Genomic DNA, 20,725 nt, shown 5'->3' with positions numbered 1-20,725 from the left:
AAAACCCTGTTTCATGTTTTTAGCACCCTGTCTACTGTGTGAATGTTGTTGGAACACAAAATGCTCATAACCTGATTAGCATCTCTACTGATGGGAAAATTTGCTCCTGGAGTTTGGACATGCTTTCCCACCCACAGGTGGGTTAAACTTAGGAATGTGGAATTTTGAAGTAAATGTTAGTTTTTAATTGTATACATACCCAGTTTCATTTATGTCCTACGCTATTTTTTATATTACACAGATTATAAACCTAAATGTGTATTAATAGTTTGAATATATCTTATCAAATGTTTTTTCATCTACCTGAGGTAGATTTATATTAGTAGTATGTTAAAACAGTAACATACAAACCAGTTAAAAACAGAAGCTTTTTTATGAAGAATTGAAATTAAAGCTTTACATCTTTTTTTTTTTCTTCTGTGTAGGATAGCATGGAGTTAGTTCATAAACAATCAAAAGCAGTAGCTGTAACATCTATGTCCTTTCCTGTTGGAGACGTCAACAACTTTGTTGTGGGCAGTGAAGAAGGTTCTGTATATACAGCATGCCGCCATGGCAGGTAAACCTGATAGGAATTAGCCATTATTAAAATTTTCTGGTGAATTATTTCATTGAAACAACTTGCTCCTTATTTAAGTAGAATCCTGTTCTAGACTTGTGACATATTAAATTCAGACACCTAAAACATATTAATTTTTTTTTAACAGAAGTAGTTTGGATTCATATGCTTTGGATTGTGTGGGTTGAGGTACATTGTAGGGATTTGTGTGCGTATATGCTCACAGAAGTTACTGGTAGGAGGAGTGTTCAACGATTAGAAATTCAGTATGCATGTACCACAATTGGCCTTCAGTTTGTAAATATGACTACCACCTGTTTTCTGTTTGGGTTTATTTGAACTTTGAGCTTTAGTGCAAGCCTACCGATAATGGTAGAGTAATGTCAGTACATATGTTAAGCTGACTAGTATTTCTCCACCTATTTAGTCTGTTTTGAAATTGTCTAGCTGTCCTTTAAGAACATTGAGCATCTGGACCTCATTTCCAATATAGATCACCTTCATTTCAAAGCTTTTAATTTAAATTAGTCCAAATTATCTCTTACACAGCATCTCTTTGTCCTTATTCTACCACCATGAATATTGTACTTTTGAGTTTTCTTGTCAACAGCATGGCTCCAAAATGTCCCCACTACTTTAGTAGTGTTATCAGATCTGAATACAGTAGCATCTGGCATAAGTTATTCTGATGAACTATGAACATAGAATTGTGTTTGAAATTAAGTCAAGGTCTGGTATATAAACCCATAATAAGATACAGTGGCTGGTTGTGATGGTTCATACATCTAATCTCAACACTTTGGAAGCAAAGGAGGGTGGATCTGTGAGTGTGAAGCTAGCCTGGCCTGCATAATAAATTCCAGAGCAGCTCAGGCTACCTAGTGAGACCCTGTCTTGAAAATAAATTTAATTAAAACATTCAGAAAATATGTGAGGTGCTTATAAGAGAGTTCCCTAACATTTTCACTTTTATGAAATAGCAAAGCTGGAATCAGTGAGATGTTTGAGGGACATCAGGGACCCATCACTGGAATCCACTGTCATGCGGCTGTTGGAGCAGTAGACTTCTCACATCTGTTTGTCACTTCATCATTTGACTGGACAGTAAAACTTTGGACGACTAAGGTATCTGAAATACAGCTTTCTGTGCTTTTGGTCAGTTTCCTGACACAAGGTGGTGCTCTAGTACTACAGGGAAAGACTCAGATCTTAGATCTTAGATGTCTTAGAATTGTTTCCCAATATATAAAACATGGTAATAAGTTACATGATGTTTGAGTATGCTGATATTAGGATGCCAACAAATAGGGTGGCCCCACAAAAAATTGAAGATTAGTCTTCCCACCACTTTAGGCTTTCCAAGCACAGATCTGTTTACTCTAAATTGAGTTGGGGAGAAACCCCAGGGTATATCCTATACTCCCTCATAATTTCATCCAGTCCCCACAAAAACCATTCATTGCTATGTGGAAAGCTAAGAGCCTTAATTCAGGACTGCAGTGGCTCTCAAAGCTGATGAGAAGTAGAGGGAAGACAGACTATTTGCAGTAAGTCTGGTACATTAAGGCTACATAATAAACTGAAATCATTAGAAAGCATTGTGAAGACACATGTGTATTTTCTTATTCTGATATAACTTATGTGTTTATTGGGGCTAAGTAACCCAGTTACTTGAAATACCCACTTAATGATCAAAGTGCTTCCCAGTCCTCCAGTAGTTACAGTGAATGTGGTTTGACCTGGCCAGTGAATGTCTCAAAGACAGAGCTTAGGGAACATGACCTCCTGTGATACATAGACTTTGCCATTTTACTTGCCCTTATTTTATAATTAAATTTAATTTGCTTGCTTTCTAGTTTTTCTGCTGGATCATAGTGTTTCTAGTAAAACTGCACATTCAGTTTATCCTAGTCTACATAAACTATATTTTAAGCTTTATTTTTCCTGTCTATCTACTTTATCTTAGTGTTGACTTTTTGAATCTTTCACCATGGAACAAAATTTAGAGACATTCTGTGTTTCTTGGAGATCTCTGAAAAAAAAATCTAGTATTTTTCTGAGGTGTCTTTACTGTAGTGAGCGCCTATTTATGTACTTAGTAAGCTCTGGCCTACCGTCCAGAGTACACTCGCTGTTCATTCTTGTCCTGTCTCCGTGTCTCTTTCAGTCTAACATGAGATAATTTAAAAACAGCCTTGCAAAGCTTGCCTTAAATTGAGCATTTTCAGCTTTGACATTAACAGACACAAAAATAGCACTTACCTGAAGTCTAATGAAGGAAACATCTAGAAAAGTGCTTGACAGAGTGTGCAGCATGTAACAGGCATCATTCTAATGGTGGGTCAGAGCCTAAATGCATTTAATCAGTCATTTCTTTCATCCTTGGATCATACACTGGCAAAAAAAAAAAAAAAAAAAAAAAAAAAAAAAAAAATTAAGAGAAAGAAGTTCTCATAGATATAAGCAAAGACGTGCATGATCTACAACTCTAGATGTGTGGGAAAATACATAGTCCACTACTAAAATAAAGCAAGATACAGAATTGCAAAGATAAAACCTACTATTTCCGTGTAGGTTTCAAATAGCCATATACATTGCAAGATTTCTGGTTGTGCTTTCTTGTGTACTAGCCCAATTATAGTCCAGAGTAGCATTCCGCCTTTGCTGTGTTCTTGGCCAGCTTCTTTTTTGACTATTGAAATAATCTTCATTTGGTGACTGACTGACTGAGTGGTTGATTTTTAAATGTCAGATTTTCAGTTTACCAGCTTCCTTCCTTTCTGCTTGAAATTTGAATATGCATTAACAGAATTTGAAAATGAAGAGCTTGTCTTGCCTATTCGAGAATGAACTTCCCTGTGATAGCAGACTAACAGTCATTTGCTTTGTGATTCTACACAGATCTTCATTAATAGTTGATATTTTTGTTTCTAAATTTTACTGTATTTCAACATAGAAGTTGCTTTTATTAAGTGTGTTTGTGTGTGTGATATATGTGTGTATGTGTGGAATGCAGGTGTGCTTGTCTCCTCACACACAATTACATGTCAGAGGAGAACCTCAAAAATTGTTTCTCTCCTGCCACCTTGCAGAATAGGGAATGGAATTTAGGTCATGAGACCTGCACTCAGACACTTTTATCCACTCAGTCATCTCCCCTGTCCCAGAAGAGATTTGGCTGAAAACAATAGGCAGACATACCTCTTTTTCTTATTAATTAGGTTAAGTTAATATTGTTTCTCAATATGATACATACCTCTTCCCTGCCTCTAACATCCTTCTTAGTGGCTAAAGGCTGGGCCCTCATAAAATAGTATATTTTATATCATATCTGAGAGAGAACTCCCTAACATGTTACCAGAAGAATTGCCTTGGCCTAGGTCGTTACATAATTTAGTGATAGTATTCCTGTTTACTATGTGTGAGGTCCTGGATTCAGTCCCCAGCTCTGGAAGAGAGAGAGAGAGAGAGAGAGAGAGAGAGAGAGAGAGAGAGAGAGAGAGAGAGAGAGAGAATAAGAATTATTACCTTTTAGTCTACCCTTTCTGCACACAATTCTGTTCTGTGAGGGGTCAAACAGAAACAGTCTGCTGGGTAAATTTATATATATGGCCAGCCTTGTGCACCCAGAATTGAACTTATGCTTCCTAGTTTAATTGTTGATATGTATCTATCCTTCTAAGTAATTTGATCAAGGCCCTTAAGGCCATTAAGATCTGCCTCCGCACCAGTATCAAACCAAGATTCCTCCTCTTTCTCTTTTTGTGTAAGTTCTATAAAAGTGCTAGAATTAAAGACTTGAGCCACCATGCCTAGCTCTTTCTTATTGATGAACTTTCACCAAGATATTGCTTCTAAAATATTTAGAAGACACTATTAAAATCTCAAAGCAGCAAATTTGAAAGTCCACAATAGAAGTGCATTAGGTGGGTCTGAAAAACAGCAGGGAGAGTGAGTGACCAGTGGTAGTTTTTTGGGATAACCTGGAAGATTGTGATTTCAGGTCTAACCTGTTAATTAGATGAATGTTCAAGCACATCTTAATATACCTGTCATGGGTTATTCTTAAGAGGAGTATTTATAGGAAATGGTATCTTTTGTTTGTTTTTGTTTCTCAAGACAAGGTTTCTCTGTAGCTTTGGAGCCTGTCCTGTAACTAGCTCTTATAGACCATGCTGGCCTTGAACTCACAGAGATAACCTGCTCCTGAGTGAGGGCTAATGCTAAAGACGTGAGCCACCACCGTCCAGCAAGGAGATGATATATCTTAATGTATGTATAATATATTGTAGTTTCAGAACCATGTTTATTATGAAATGGCAGAGTAAGGATTGTTAATAGGGTCATACAGTTTTTAGATTTTTGTGATCCATTTGCTACTTGAACTTTTCACAGTCCAATGTTTCAATGTCCATCTTTTAATTTGGCAGCATGCCTGCTTAACTCTCAGCAACACTAGCATTAAAGAGGGTCAAAAGAGCCTACTGATGTTTAGAAAAAGAGGTGTTCGTGTAGTAGACAACTTAAGATGAAAATATGCTTTGAAATTGAGGGCACGTCTGAGGGAAGGTTGACTGATGATCTAACCCAGTCCCACCTGGTGATTACCTCAGTAACTTTCAACAGGCCAGTGTCTAGCCTCCTTTGCATATCTATCTGAAAGTCAATTTTGTCAGCTACTGGAATTGATTAGACAAGGGAAATATAGCTAACAGTCTCCTAAGACACTAGTACATTGGAGAATGTCAATTTATTAATTTACAGTCAAAAATTTAACTGCCAGAAGGCCCGGATACTCCTGCTGGCCTGACCAGCTCATTGTTTCCCTGTAGACTACCCACGTGGGAAGCCAAATTATAATCAGAGATTGCTTAGTGAGCAAGGACTTAGAACAAAAGAAGTTCTATCATTTGAATATTCAGTGGCATCAAGCTAAGATAGCTTGATTCATTCATCTTCGAGTAAAGATAGCCTTGCCATGGGGTAGTTGATTCTCACAGTCTGTTGTCTGAGACACCCTCTCTTCTGGACAGTGTTGAAATGGTGCTGTCTTCATTTTCCTTGTAAGACTGTCTTTCATTACTTTTAGTAGATATACTCGGCACAGATTATCTTTAGTCAGGTAATATGGGAAGTTACTTTTTGACCTTGGAATGACTTTTGTATGTGTGTGTATGTGTATGCATGTGGGTATGTGTGCTTGAGTATTGATTGGGTCAGAAGCATTGGATTCCCTGGAGCAGGAGTTGGGGCAGTTTGCTGGATGTGCAAGCAACTCTGCAAGAACAGTATGTGCTCTTAACCTCTGAGCTATCTCTGCAGCCATGTTTGTTTCTTTCATCTAAATTGAGGTCATAGTTATTTCCAGTTTACTGTTAACCCTGAAGTGTTGACTATAGAATTTCCCAATTACTCCAGCTTAAAATAAATAAATAAATAAATAAATAAATAAATAAATAAATAATAAAAAGTCTGTATTAGGTTCTTATTTCGGCTGTAGCAGCTTATCACACAGTGGCTTAAAATAACAGAAATTTGTTGTCATGGTTTAGGAGGTATGGCTGAACTGCTTAGCCTGGGAGGATCTGGGAGCTTGTTCCATACTTGTCTCCTAGCATCTGGTGATGCCAGGAATCCTTGGTGTTCTTTAGCCTGCCGCTGTATCCCTCCAGTCTCTCTCTGCTTTGTCATCATCACATGACCTTCTGAACTTTTTTGCTTCATTATATCTCTGCATCCAAATTTTCTCTTTTAAGAACACAAGTCATAGTAGATGTAGCCCCCCCCCAATATAGTATAACCTATTTAACTTGGTTACATTTACAAGGACTAGTAGACATGGATTTTAGGGCAACACCATTCAACCCAGCATATATGTTGAGCTTAGGAAAAACTGTATGCCCTGTCCCTCAACTGTGCCGTGTTCATTGTTACAGCAGAACCAAATTTTATTCTGTTTATTCAAATGTCATCTGTTTTTGTTTTTGTTTTTAGAGAAGATTATTGTCTTGATTTCTTTTCTTGGCAAATATGTTTTTGCAGGTCATTTGTGAGTAAGAATATGAGCCCTATTTAACATTATATGGCTCTCATTCTTGGTCATGTACTGGAGTAGCTTTTTAGACTTTAAAGTGCTCCCTGACACCCAGACCTGTGAGATCAGACCCCTGAAAGAGCCCCACACACTGTCCTTAAGACTCTCTAGGTGGTCACAGTATTCAGTCTTCAGAATCACCAGGATCAAGCCTTTTTGTTTTATAAACACGGACACAGGCTTAGGAAGAAAGAGAGACTTTTCTCAAAGCTTTGAAGCTGGTTGCTGGCTAGACTGACTGAAACAACTGGCTAGGTTCTCCCTCTCCAGATTCCCTGCTGCCTCAGTGCCTGTAAGGCAGAAGTCCTCGTCAGAGTAAGGGAAGACACCGCTTTAAAAAGACACTTAGTCCTTCCACCTGTGATTTTAATGTGCAACATTACATAGTATGAAGCATTATCTGATGTTAAACATGTGCATTTTCTCTGTGGGGTAAGACTCTGGCTAATCCTTAGATAACTGCTTTTTCAAATTAAACTAGAAAAGAGTTTTTAAATAGTCACATTTTTAAATTGAAAGACATTTTGCTTTTTTTCCACATAATTTTTAAAATTGTGGTCTTTTCACCTGGGCAGTGGTGGTACACACCTTTAATCCTAGCACTTGAGAGGCAGAGGGAGGCATATTCTGAGTTCGAGGCCAGTCTGGTCTACACAGTGAGTCCAGCACAACCAGGTCTACACAGAGAAACCCTGTCTTGAAAAAACAAACAAAAAAAATTTTTAAATGAAATAAAATTATGATATTTTACCCAAGCTATATAGAAATCCACTGAGTACATTATTTTATCAGATCATTTCCTGAGACAATTAGCAATCTTTTTTATTACAATTTTTAAAAAGATTTATTTATTTATTTATTATGTATACAATATTCTGCCTGTTTGTATACCTATAGACCAGAAGAGGATACCAGATCTTATTACAGGTGGTTGTGTGCCACCATGTGGTTGCTGGAAATTGAACTCAGGACCTTTGGAAGAGCATCTCTTCAGCCCTATCATATAAATGTTTTAACTTAATTTACATACTGCTTTTTAAAAGTGTGTAGTTTATAAAAGGGAGTATGTACTCATTCTGGCTTGCTGAATACTATGATTTTGAGTTTCGTGTTGCTGAGTATATAGTTATAGATCATTCTTTTTTCAGCCATGTAAATAAAGCATAGTTTGTGTATCCATTCTGCTGATGGTATGTGGGTTACTTCAGTTCTGCTTGGAGCATAGTTCAGTTGTCTTTTTTTCTCCCTATTGTTTTCTAGGTAGAGTCTTGCTGTGTAGCCCAGGCTGGCCTCAAACATATGATCTTCCCAAGTACTGGGATTACAAGTATGTATACCACCATGCCAGGTCATAATTGTATTCTGATGGCCATAAACAATTCTGCTTAGCATGGAATGGCTTGGTCAGAGGATGTGCATATGTATTCAGCTTGAATAGATAGTACTAGCAATTCCAAGTGAGTCTACCAGTTCCTGATCCACCAGTACCAGATATATAGGTTTGATTGCTCTGCGCTCTTGTCCCCACTTAAAGAGTTTTCTGATGTTTTTCCTTTTAAACTTCCAGTATGTGAAGTGCATTGCTGGGTGTTTTCATTTCATTGCTTCATTGTGATTAAGCACCCTTCCATGAGATTATTGCCCATGTTGTGCATGCTCATTGTACTGCTCCTTTTTTTTTTTTTTTTTTTTTTTTTTTTTTTCTTTTCAGTACTGGGCTTGAACTCAGAGTCTGGTGCATGCAGGCAATTATGCTGTGTCCAGCACTTAGACCATCACTCTTTTTGTTTACTCCAGTGCTAAAATTGGATCTCATGCCTCCAGAATACTAGGCAAGTTGCTCTACCACTAAGCTCCTCCCCCAGTCCCAACCCTAGTCCCCAACACACACATTTTTATTAAATATATGAATATGATTGGTTTGGGTTTTTTGTTGTTGTTTTTTAAGACAGGGTTTCTTTGTGTAGTAGTGTGTTCTAGAACTCACTCTGTAGACTGTAAACCAGGCTGGCCTTCAACTCACAGAGGTCCACTTGCTTCTGCCTTCCAAGTGCTAGGATCAAAGGCATGTGCCAGCAATGCCTGGCCTGAATATGATTATTAACAGTTTGTTTTAAGTTTTTGATGATAGACCTTAAAACTACCTGGAAATGGGATGTTTGAAGTGTTCTATTACCTCAGTAGTCAAAAGTTTTAGAATCTTTGGTGTGCCAGAAATACCAATAAAGTACCTTTGGGGTGACTTTACAAAGCTTAGCTGGTGATTGTGTGTATATTCCGGACTAGGCAAACTGTATCCTTACTCTCATAACAGTGGCTTTAAAAATTCTCTTATGTGTTTAGCTTATTTTTTTTTTTCATTTGGGTGGGGTATGTTTTGGTTTTTTTAGTTAATAACAAACCATTTTGGGCTACTGCAATAATCATGCTATTGACATTAACTATCATATCTTAAAATGTTAAACTCACAGTTTAAAACTGGCAAGATGGCTTAACAGGTGCTTTCCACTCAGCCTGACAACCTGAGTTTAGTCCCCAAGATCCACATAGTAGATAAAGAACTGCCTCCCACAGGTTGTCTTCCAACCTCCACACCCACACTCAAGTGTGTCAGTTCTAAGAGTATGTGTGATCCAGACAACAGCATGAGACCGTGTTTACATCATCAGCACCTGTGGCGTTTGTTATAAATGGAAAGATGCTGAACTCCCCTAGATTCTGCTGTTCTTAGGCTTCTCATCATGCTACCAAGTGCTGCAGCTGTCAGTCACTTCTTCCCACACAGATGCTAGTACCATGCAGGCCTTGTAGTTGGGAGAGCTTGGCTCTCCCTGCTTACAGCTGGAGTGAGACTCTGTGAGGCTTTGCTTTCGCTGTCCTTGTTGCTTTATCGGCTTCTGTAGAGATTTCCAGGTGATTGAAGAAAGTATAGTGCCACCGTTGTCGTCTTCCGGCAGCTGCTCACTGGAAGTGTTTTGAAGCATATTCTGTTCCTTTTTCAAAAATAATAAGACACTTGGTTCTTAGTTTATAATGCCAGATGATTCTGTAGAGAATTGAACTACAGGACCATTTCTAAGCTGGGTTTGTATGAAACTGTGCCTATAGAATCTGCTTTGTGTCAGTGATAAGTAGTTAAGGATTTCTGTGCCTATCGTATGCTGACTGTGCTAAGAATTAACTTTTCCTTTTCAGAATAACAAGCCTTTGTACTCATTTGAAGATAATTCAGACTATGTTTATGATGTTATGTGGTCACCCACCCACCCAGCCCTGTTTGCCTGTGTGGATGGCATGGGGAGACTGGATCTGTGGAATCTCAACAATGACACAGAGGTGAGCAGGAAAATAACAGAAAATCGGAGATTTATTGAATAATTTGTGAAATTTCTTTTATCCCAAGGAATGTAAAAGTGCTTTGTGATTGTAGCTTCATTACAAAGAAACCAAATCAGCTTTGTCCCTCCATAACAAACAGCATGCTGTGTGGAGCTGAGGGGAGAAGTGGCCCCATTGTGAACACTGGGGCATTCTTTACTTCTGAAAGGCAGCCGTGTGTCTCCTGTCCAGAAGTTCACGGGGCTTGGAATATGCCTTCATTCTAAAGCTAGAAAAAGATAACTACACATTATCAAAGGATGTTAACCGTAATTCTGAATTACCTTTAGCCTTTAGAGGGTCGGGATCATCCATAAATGCTAGTCTTCCCTGACTCGTTTGAAAGAAAGGAAATAGATTTTGATGGCCCTTTTCCATGAGGGGTTAAGATCAGTGTATCATAAACTATAAAGTGAGTGTAGAGCTAGGCACGATGGCAGATGCCTGTAAACCTAGTACTTGGGAAGCAGAGGCAAGAGTATTAAGAGTTAGAGGCTTCATATGTGGCAAGGCCCTATCTCCAAAATCTAAGGTCTGGAGCCCAGCAGTGGTGATGGACACCTTTAGTCCCAGCACAGAGCTCGGGAGAGAGAGGCAGGTGGGTCTCAGTGAGTTCAAGGCCAGCTTGTTCTACAGAGAGTTCCAGGACAGCCAAGGCTACACAGAAACCCTGTTTCAAGGGGGTGGGGGGGAATATCTAAGGCCTGGGCCATGTATACAGGCATAGAACATTTGCTTAGCATGTGCAAGAGCCTGGGTTTAATTCCCATCACCATAAATAATAATAATAATAATGATGATGCAGAAACCAGCACATTTCCTAATTGTTATCCCAAATTTGGCAGTGCAGTTTAACTGCATCTTTGAGTTATCCTCAGCCCGTTGATAGAATCTTAAAATGGTCTTAGGTCCCTATGTTGCTTACAGGTCACTGGTTAGCAGCAGAAGTGATGCTACCAATTGTCAATAGTGGTTGTAGAGGAGTGCCCTCTCATTTCTTCTGATTCCTGTTGGCATCTTTCCAGATCCCTAGAAATCACCTACTTTGAGGAAAGGAGAGAGATTTTGGAAAGGCAAGAATTTTAATGCTATTTATTATGCTAGCTAATGCTAGTATGATATTTTACTCTTTTTGGCTATTTAGTCTTTTTGGACTTTTTTGTGGTGGTGGGGGGGGGGAAACACCACCCAGCTCCTAAATAAATCACCTGCAGAGGCTTATTCTTACTTATGAATGCCTGGCCTTAGCTTGGCTTGTTTCTTGCCAGCTTTTCTTAAATTATCCCATCTATCATTGGGCTTGAGGCTTTTTTTATCTTTCCCATATATCTTTTCTCTCCTTACTCCATATCTGATTGTGTAGCTGGCCCCTGAAGTTGTCCTCCTTTCTCCCTTGTTCCCCAAATCTTCAGATCCTTTCCTCCCAGATTTCTTCTCATATTTATCCTCTCCGCCTGCCAGCCCCGCCTATTCCTCTCTCCTGCCTATTGGCCTTTCAGCTCTGTATTACACCATCAGGTGTTTCAGACAGGCAAAGTAACACAGCTTCACAGAGTTAAACAAATGCAGCATAAACAAAATTCACACACTTGAAAATAATATTCCTAACAATTATCTACTGGTTCTGTGCTTTGGGGAGGAACATTCAAATACTGCTAGGAAAAAAAGTGTGAGCTACATAATTAAATTTTGATTGTCCATCTTCTAGAATGTTTGGCAAGCTTGTTTGGCAAGCTCACTACATTATCCTGGAACTCACTATGTAGGGTAGGCTGATTTTGAACTCACAGAGGTCTTTCTGCTTCTACCCCCCACAACTACCCTGGGTGTGGGGATTAAAGGCATGAGCTACCATGCCCTGCCCAAGTTTACTTTCTTAGTTTACATCTTGCTACCAAAGATTTATGGCTCTAATTAAATGAGGATCTTCCCTTAGTAGTCTGATTATAAGATCTCTGGGCTAATCACTTGGGAAAGACTGGTATAAGTATAAGGGCTGCTTTGGTGAAATTTCAAAATTTTAAGTTTAATTATGCTTTTTGATCTATATCAGTGAACGTTACTCCAGGTGTGGCCGAGGTGCAGTCAGACTCCAGAACCTGCTGCCCTGTTGATGATATCTCTTGCCTTCCTTAGGATTGATTGGGGCTTGGGAAAGCTTATTGTACTGAACATACAAACTGATTCCCAGAGCTGCTGTCCATCAGATCATCTGGTTTTAGCTGGGGAAGGTAAAAGCTGTAGAAATAACTCCTGTCCTCTAAAATTGAGCTGTGATCTGTTTATGAGGGCTTTGGAAATATTTTCTTTAAGATATTTTAAAATAGGTTTTAGTCTCATGTTTTTAAACAGCTCGACTACTTAAAGAAGTTAAACACAAAAACTTTTACTGAGGAGATATGTGCAGCCATGTGAGAATTTCTTAGATAAGTTCTGGGTGTTTTCCCAACTCCTCTTCAAGGGTTGAAGGTAATGCAATCATAATAAATCTCTGAACACAGGGAAGGTGGGGAAATTTGTTATTGTTGTTTGTTGGTTTGTTTGGCTGGTTGGTTGGTTGATTGGTTTTGGGTTTGGGGGATTTGGATTTGGTTTTTCAAGACAAGGTTTCTCTGTGTAGCCCTGGCTGTCCTAGAACTCAGAGATCTGCCTGCCTCTGCCTCCTGAGTTCTGGTTATCTTTTATCTATTATCATCTGCTTTTTAAAAGTACAGATTGGAGAAAAATTACCGTTTTATGTGTTTAGAAACTTGGATGAAACTTTTAAATGTTCTATATTTTCAATGACTTAGGTACCGACTGCCAGCATTTCTGTGGAGGGAAACCCTGCCCTTAACCGTGTGAGATGGGCCCACTCGGGAAGAGAGATTGCCGTGGGTGATTCTGAAGGACAGATTGTCATATATGATGTGGGAGAGGTATGGAATCTGTAATTTTGACACATCTGCTTGTTGTCACTGTGGTGAAGGTATCATGGTAGCTAAGTTTTGCCATGTGCCTTATGAATTGTATAAACTACATGGATGTGTACTTTACCACAGAAGCAGCTTCTGAGGCCGGCTCTCTAACCAGGTGTCCTGTACCCTTGTGTAGCAGATGTGAGAGTGATGCTATACAACATAGTACCATGCTTCCAGATGCCTACATTGCTAGGGATCCTTTAGCCAAAAGAAGATGTGGGATTACAAGTGGACTTGGAGTTTTATAGAATTGATGTTGAGATAATTTTTTTTTATTCATAGATTTGTTTGAGCCAGATAGTAGAAATCAAAGATACAATCTTTTGATAGGTGTTTTTTTCTTTAAGAAATGTTATGTGTATATATATGTATGCCTGAGTACATATATGTACACTGTGGCATGCAAGAGTCTGTGGGGTGTCAGGAAAGGGTATTGGATACCCTGGAACTGGAATTACAGGCTGTTGTGAATCACTTTGTGGGTGTTAGGAACCAAACCTGAGTCCTCTAGAAGAGCAGCCAGTGCTCTTAGCCTTTGAGCCATTTGTCCAGCCCCTTTCCATAGTTCTTTAGTATCTATGAGGACAGTGAACAGGTGTAAAGGCATGAGATGAGTCAAGCTCTTGTCGCTGCTTGACTGGACACAGTACCCAGGGACGCAGTGCTCATGGCTCAGTTCTTCATTTTTGGTTCTGACCAGAGCCTCTAGACCTTTTCTTCATTATTATTTCCCATTTTGCTGATCCTTTGTGGCTACAGCAGTCATATCTGCGGGCGAGACATTGGATCATTTAGAGCAGCTGGTTGGCAATGTGTACACATGTTCTGTGTCTGTATTGGCTGATGGGTAGTTACCAGCTGCACACCCCTATTAAAAACCTGTGGTTAGTCAAACTGAACAATAACTTAATGTAAATTGCCACACTTGGCTAGTAACTACCCTATTAGATATTGTAGACTGAGAAGCAAGTTTGTCCACTGACCACATTAGATGATTTGTGCCCTGTCATGGCAGTGTTATTCTCTGTCATAATGTAAGGGTGACTATAGGGGTAGCAATATTATAACTTTTCACAAAGGAGTTAGGGATTCTCAAGATAGTACCTTCTATTCCAAACAAACCCTGTGTTCAGGGGGCTGACTCAAGAGGATCATGAATTGAAGGAACCTTAGGCTACATAGAGAAACCCTCTCTCAGAAACAAAAACAGTAAAATAACGTTCATACTCATAATGGTGCGAGAAATACACTGAAAAAAAGTATTAATTTTTTAATTTAAATTAAAAAACGTATTTTACATACTAATCCCTGTTCCCTTCTCCCTCCAGTCCTATTACATTTAAAAAAAAAAAAAAAAAAAAAAATTGAAGGAATTTCTCTCTATCCACAAGATCCGTAGAGGTGCCAGGAAGTCTGTTGACAAAACATTGTTGTTACTGTCCTTATGCTGTGGTGGTAACAGCAAATTCATGTCTGAGCTGTCATAGCATGTTTCATAAACACTGTCTTTTGTTTTGGAATGTTGGAAATCATTGTTACAGTCTCTGTGATTATGGAAAGGTCCTTTGGGTCAATTATTAATTTTTAATGGAAAATTATTTGAAAACAGAGTAATAGTAGATATGATGATCTTTTATTTTGTTGCTCAGCAAACATTGCCTTTCTTTTAACAGCAGATCGCTGTTCCCCGAAATGATGAATGGGCAAGATTTGGCCGAACACTTGCAGAAATTAATGCAAACCGAGCTGATGCAGAGGAGGAGGCGGCTGCTCGAATCCCTGCCTAACTATGAAAGTGGGCTGTAGTCTTAGCGAATATGGCACAGATGATTAAGTAGATCCTAAACTATTTGCATGTTTCTTATTAAATGAGTATTAAAAGGAAATTCCATGGGTAAACTGGGTTTAATGCAGGAAGCAAAGCTTACAATGCCATTTTTATATTATATTCATTTTGTTTTGGATTGGTGTCATTTTTAATACCGCTGACGACTTTACAGAATGCAGTCTTTTCTGAATTCTAATACATAGGTGTATATTGTTAATTATTCTTTTGGATTCTTTTCAACTTGTAATACTATATATAATTATTTCTAAAGCACAGACTAAGTAAGTTCTGCATATTTCTAAATAACCACAATTCCTTATTATGCAATACAGTACATAATTCCTCATCAATTATGTTCTCACTGACTTCACTGTGTAGGAACATTGTTCTTAGCCCAGCATGCATTCACCTACCTGTTTCAAGTTTCATTTCGATGCCCTCTTCTTCTCTACAGTTCTTCTGTAGTTATCTATCAATAAAAACAAATATGTGTTAACTTTTCAAATTTTCATTTTTACTTCTTCAAATTTGAGATTTTTCTCTTTTAAATTTTTTGTTAAATTTTTTTAGTTCTTAATGCAGACAGCCACCTTAAATCCCATGCGACCTTAAATACACACCATACAGGGATAAGGTCGCCCTCCCTGGGCATTGTGAACTCACACTTGGATAATTTGTCAGTGGAAACTTTATCTTAGGTTAGCCTTTGCCTGACTCTGTTACTTTCCTTCCATCTATGTATCGTGGTTAAATACGGATCAGGATAAACAAGTAGGTCGAATAGATGTTTATTCAGGGAGAAATAACTTACAACCTAGACAGATGAACACCAGGAAATTCCACCCAATGCTCTCCTGTCGAGGCTGGCCAGCAGGAGAGCTTTTCCCTGGCTCTTCCTCAGACCTCCCTCCTTCCACAGGTCGCCTCCGCCCACGGCTCCACCCCCAATGGGCGTGGTCAGTGCCACAGAAGGACTATCTCACTACAGTTCCCCTTTTAGTCTAAAGAAAAGATTTAGGCTTGATACAAAACTACATACAAAACAGTGAATAACAAGTGTGCTCTAAGAAAAGGAAAATCGAGAACAAAATGACCTACATATCTAGTCCAAGGGTGAAGGCATAACAGAGTTTACAATAGAGTTGTCCTAAGCTGGAAAATGTAAGTCTAGTACCTAATATATCCAACTAGGAAGAGAGAATAATAGTTGTGATAGTTTAATTTTCAACCTCATTAAGACCTGAGAAGGAAAATAATGATACTAGGGTAGACAGGAAGTGCGGATGGGCAACTTCCTAAAGGTGTAATAAGGACAGAAACAGCAAGCTACCTGGGCAGTCACCCTAGGTCTCACAGCAACTTTGGTACACCCAGATTTGGCTAAGGCCAAGAGAACTTAACAGACCACAACAACAGCAGGGAAATAGAATGGCTGTCTTACCCTGACTTGGCAAGGTCCTGCAGTCTTTTATATTTGTCTCCTGCAAGCACATAGGACTGCATGTCCAAATCAGTGGTCAAGGTGGGGGAAGTTCTTTGCGCAACAGGCCATTAGCTGAGGTGGGAATGAACTCCAGCAGGAGCAACAACAGTGTCCAACATATTTTCGGGAAAGTGCACGGTGCTGTCAGGAGCAACAGTGTCTCATGTCAACGGAGTACTAATATTAAAACATTTAAATGCCATGTTCTGCATGTCTATGAAGTGATTGAAGATTAAGCATCTATATTTGACTAATCTCATAGGTACAGGAAACATGAGTGATGATAATCTGTAATATTCAGGTACTTAGTTAAAAAATTGATTAAAACTTCCTGAGTAAAGCAGGAACAAATACTTAAACAATGTAACTATATACATATACATACATATAAATCCCTAAAATAGAGGTAGAGTAGAAATGTCAAGACAAGAGGTAGAACTATAAAGGGCAGCATGATAAATATCCCAAATTGTATCAATATACAAATGTCTTGAATACAAGAAAAGTATACATACATAGAATATGGTAAAAATAATGTGCATAAAACATCATAAGTGGAAAGATTTCATACAATATAAGAAAATATAAACTTAGTTTACATCGCTTACTACATATAAGAATATATAACAATGTAAGCTGTAAAATACTATCTCATTCTTACTCAAATTCACAAGAAAATAGGCTAATCTACCTATATCCCATCTAAATCATACCTTTCCCAACCATTCCCTACTCCTGTCTAAAAGATAAAACTGAGTGTAAGCATCACCTTCCATACCCAACCCTAAATAACTAAAACCAACCCAAAGAAGATGACTATTATCCCAAAATTCCAAGGGTAGGGAAAGGGGGCGTTGTTATGTTAAGGTTACTTCCTGCTGAAATGGGACGATGATTGCTCCAATGGATCCTGTAGGAAGAAAATTTTTAGCAACCAAATTTTCAACAGAACTGTCTGTGACATATGTAGGTAGTCACTGTGTGGCAGAAAATGCTTGACTGTAGTTCTGTTTGAAACTCTGGCCAGGGTGTAATAAAAAGGTGCATATTACAGCTAGCTAGTCATGAGTTGTCTCGAGCAAAACAGTCTCAAACCGGTTTTAGGGTGATGTTTGTAGTTTAGATGCATCAGGTTGAGTCAAGTGGAAACGATGATGTGGGGCCCCATATTCTTTCCGGAGAGTTTAAAGACTGCTGTTAGGAATCGTTATTATTAAAAGATTAAAACACCCAAAAGGTGTCATTGCATATCTAAAGAGTAAGCGCTCAGCTCCTTCATTTGCGCTGATTGCGACTGCTGTACATGTAAGTTCTTTGACAGGAAGCCATCTTGGAGGCAAGCTTGCCCATGGGTGCAGCAACCACAAAGGAGCTGTGCTCAGTGCCCACACTCTGCCATTAAATCCTCTCCATCTTGGAATTTTCTCACACAGCTTTACAAATCTGCAAGGCAGAAGGCATATATCTGTTTTGGTGTGGGGTGAGGAAAGGCTGGGATTGATCCTGGAAGATCTACGGACCCTTGAGTTGTCCTTTCTTGGTCCTTACCTTTAAATCCTTCTGAGTTTAACTTTTCACTCAACAGACCTTGAACTAAAAGATTAGAGTCAGAATTTGAACTTTTTAATTTTGGTTAATAAGAATATGTTGAGAGAGGATTCTCCATAGCAAAAATCCTGCATAACAGAAATTCTTCATTTTTAGTACTCTGTGGTATAAGGAATAATTGATGAAAGATAATAGATCCAAACTGTAGTTCTAGCTTTGACATCTATGAAAAATGTGATGGTAGCCAAGCCTGAGCCTTATTTTTATGTTTATGAATTGTCAATTATATTATTTCTACGTTGCCTCTCAGCTCTAAAAATATTAACCTTATTTGTATCAGTCACTTTTCCACTTTTAGTTTTCATGAGTTGACCACCCCCCACACACACACATACACTTAGTTGGCCTATTACATACGCAACCAAAAAAAAAAAAAAATGTTGAATCTGCTCACGGTACTAATGTCTAAGTCCTAAGTTCAGTGTCAGCAGAGCCCACTGTTATTGTGTAGAAGAATTCGTAGACTCAGAAGAAAGAGGAAAATACAAATGTCAGCACATAATGTTGAGTGAAGTTAGAAATCAGTTAGACAAATCAAATGGTCACTGGTCTCAAGTTGCTCTTTTATAGAAGAAACAGGGGCTGGAGAATTGGCTTATTTATTAAAAACACTGGCTGCTCTTCAAGAGGACCTGAGTTCAATCTCAACACCCACATGGCAGCTCACAACCATGTGTAACTCCAGTTCCTAGGGATATAACACCCTCTTCAGGCCTCGGTGAGCACAGGGCACACAGGTGAAGCACAAACATACATTCAGGCAGAAACACCTGTACACATAAAAATTTCTAATTAAAAAAAAGACAGTTGAGAAGTATTTATAAAATACTTATTATCAAGGAATTTTTGCTTTAGGACACTAATTTCTCCCTTACCCTACAGAAAAACTTAGTGTAGACCCTTGCCCTTTCAGCCTTTACTGTGCATTTACTGTAAAGAGTCATCTTTGGGGTCTGTAATAATTTAAAGAATAAGGTATGTGTTACTCTGTGTCAGCAGTTCTGAGGTATGTAAGACTGATGAGATTAAGTTGGTTGGGGTGGGTCAGTCATGCATTTTTTACTTTAGGCATTCAAGATCTTTGTAATTTTGAAAAATACCTTGTGACGTAAATTGTAGCTTACTTGCGATCAGTTAAACTTTTTCCTGGGCAGGAAACAAGTTACAGATTTCTGGCCAACTTCCTGGATTTTGTTGTTTCTCCGCTTTTGAGTGGAAAGTTAAAAGATCATCACCCTTATTTGTGTTGAGGAAGTATATGCAGTTTTTCAACAGTAATTAACTTGCAGTAAATCTCTGAGATCATTTTAGTATCATTTAAGTCAAATATTCACTAGTAGAAGCTTTTTTCCTTTGCAGAGAAAGTTTGGTGAGACTGCATGGAAAATGTGTCTGTAATAGCAACGAGAACTGTATCATGAAGGGACGAGCATCTTAAAGTGGAGGGGGAAGAGCTGAATCGGAGCAGTGGCAGGGGTGACTTGTCCCAGTCTTTGAATGGCTTCCTTTATTCTCTGCTCCCCACATAGACCACTTACCCATGCAGAGAGAGCCTCGTAAGTCTGCGAGGCGAGGCGCTTCCCCCTTTCTTTCTCTTGGACAATTGAAAATGTCTTCACGATCCTGATGTTTCGGTGTTGGCTTTGGAGTGATTTTCTAACTGGAAAAACTGCATAATTAGATACATGCTAGACTGGAGCTCTGTTACAGCTCCCGCTGCGCACTGCTCACGAGCATCCTAGGCGTGGTCACACACATCTTGAGCAGAGGTGTAAGGTTGAAAAGTCAACAGCACTGGTGCTTTTGATGACAGTTACAGAGTTCCAGTTGAGGTGGCTTCTGTTTCTGTTTTAATCCAAGCTGTATAGCTTTTAAGAAAAAAAGCCTTTACTTTTGAGCTGTCATTGTGCTGATTGTTAGGTGGGGACCTTACAGCTTTGGGGAAAATACTCCCAAGTAGAGACCTATATTTGACTCATAAAAAATAAAAATAAAATTTTTTAAAAATGTAAAAATACCAGCAAGATGACACACCTGTTAAAGACACATGCCACCAAGCCTAACCTGAGTTTGACCTCTGGGATCACATAGTAGGAGAGAGCTAGCTCCTCCAAGCTGTCCTTTCACATGCAGATGTGTGCATGTACACACAACACACAATGTAAAAATTCCTCTTACTATTATAAATGCTGGGAAAAAGTTTACTCACACAGCTGACTTGTGGATTGGAGGGAATTAGTGGTGCCATAAAGGCACTCTAGAAAGAACATCCAGGGCCTGGAAAGATGACTTACTGGTAAAGAATGCTTGCTGCTCTTGCAGAGAACCTGAGTTCAGTTCCCAGCACCCACATCCTATATCACAACTGCCTGTTAACTCGAGCTCTAAGGGATCTGACACACCCTCTTTTGGCCTCCATGGGCGCCTGTACTCATGTGTTCAGACGTGCACATATAACACAACTTAAAAGTGTTTTGGCAGAAGGAACATGGAGGGACTGGGGAGGTGGCTAAGCAGTTAAAAGTGCTTGTCTAGAGAACAGCACCACCAGAGCTCAGGTCCCTAGAGCCACGTAAGGGCCAGCTGGGAAGGGTGGCTCACCTGCAATTCCACAAGTCTATAGATAGGATTCCCAGAGCATGGGAATATGCATGCACACCACCCACACGAGAAACACAAAGTAAAATCATCTTCTGTGTTTCAGTTGATGAATTAAATAGCATTCTTTTAATCCCCAAAGTGATAATAACTTTCCTACTGTAGCATAGACTTTAAAATCCTCTTTTGATATTTAGGGGAACGGGTTGTGGGGTCA

The 20,725-nt window shown here is 39.0% G+C and overlaps 1 protein-coding gene across 3 annotated transcripts in view; it reads left to right on the top strand.

Annotated features, from left to right (window-relative positions):
• Dync1i2 (dynein cytoplasmic 1 intermediate chain 2) overlaps window positions 1-15,315 on the top strand; it is a 54,273-nt gene extending 38,958 nt beyond the window's left edge. For all 3 annotated transcript variants that reach the window (XM_051184500.1, XM_051184499.1, XM_051184501.1), the window contains 6 exons: window positions 24-137; window positions 426-559; window positions 1,540-1,684; window positions 9,849-9,989; window positions 12,824-12,949; window positions 14,665-15,315. In XM_051184500.1, the coding sequence (XP_051040457.1) occupies window positions 24-137; window positions 426-559; window positions 1,540-1,684; window positions 9,849-9,989; window positions 12,824-12,949; window positions 14,665-14,778 (774 nt within the window). In that variant the 3' untranslated portion in view covers window positions 14,779-15,315. The remainder of the gene's footprint in view (window positions 1-23; window positions 138-425; window positions 560-1,539; window positions 1,685-9,848; window positions 9,990-12,823; window positions 12,950-14,664) is intronic.
• Window positions 15,316-20,725: the final 5,410 nt, after the last annotated feature.

Source organism: Phodopus roborovskii, unplaced genomic scaffold (assembly GCF_943737965.1).
Source record: "Phodopus roborovskii unplaced genomic scaffold, PHOROB, whole genome shotgun sequence".
Classification (NCBI taxonomy): Eukaryota; Metazoa; Chordata; class Mammalia; order Rodentia; family Cricetidae; genus Phodopus; species Phodopus roborovskii.
Note: the sequence above shows the minus strand (reverse complement) of the source record. Positions and strands in the feature narration are given on the sequence as shown.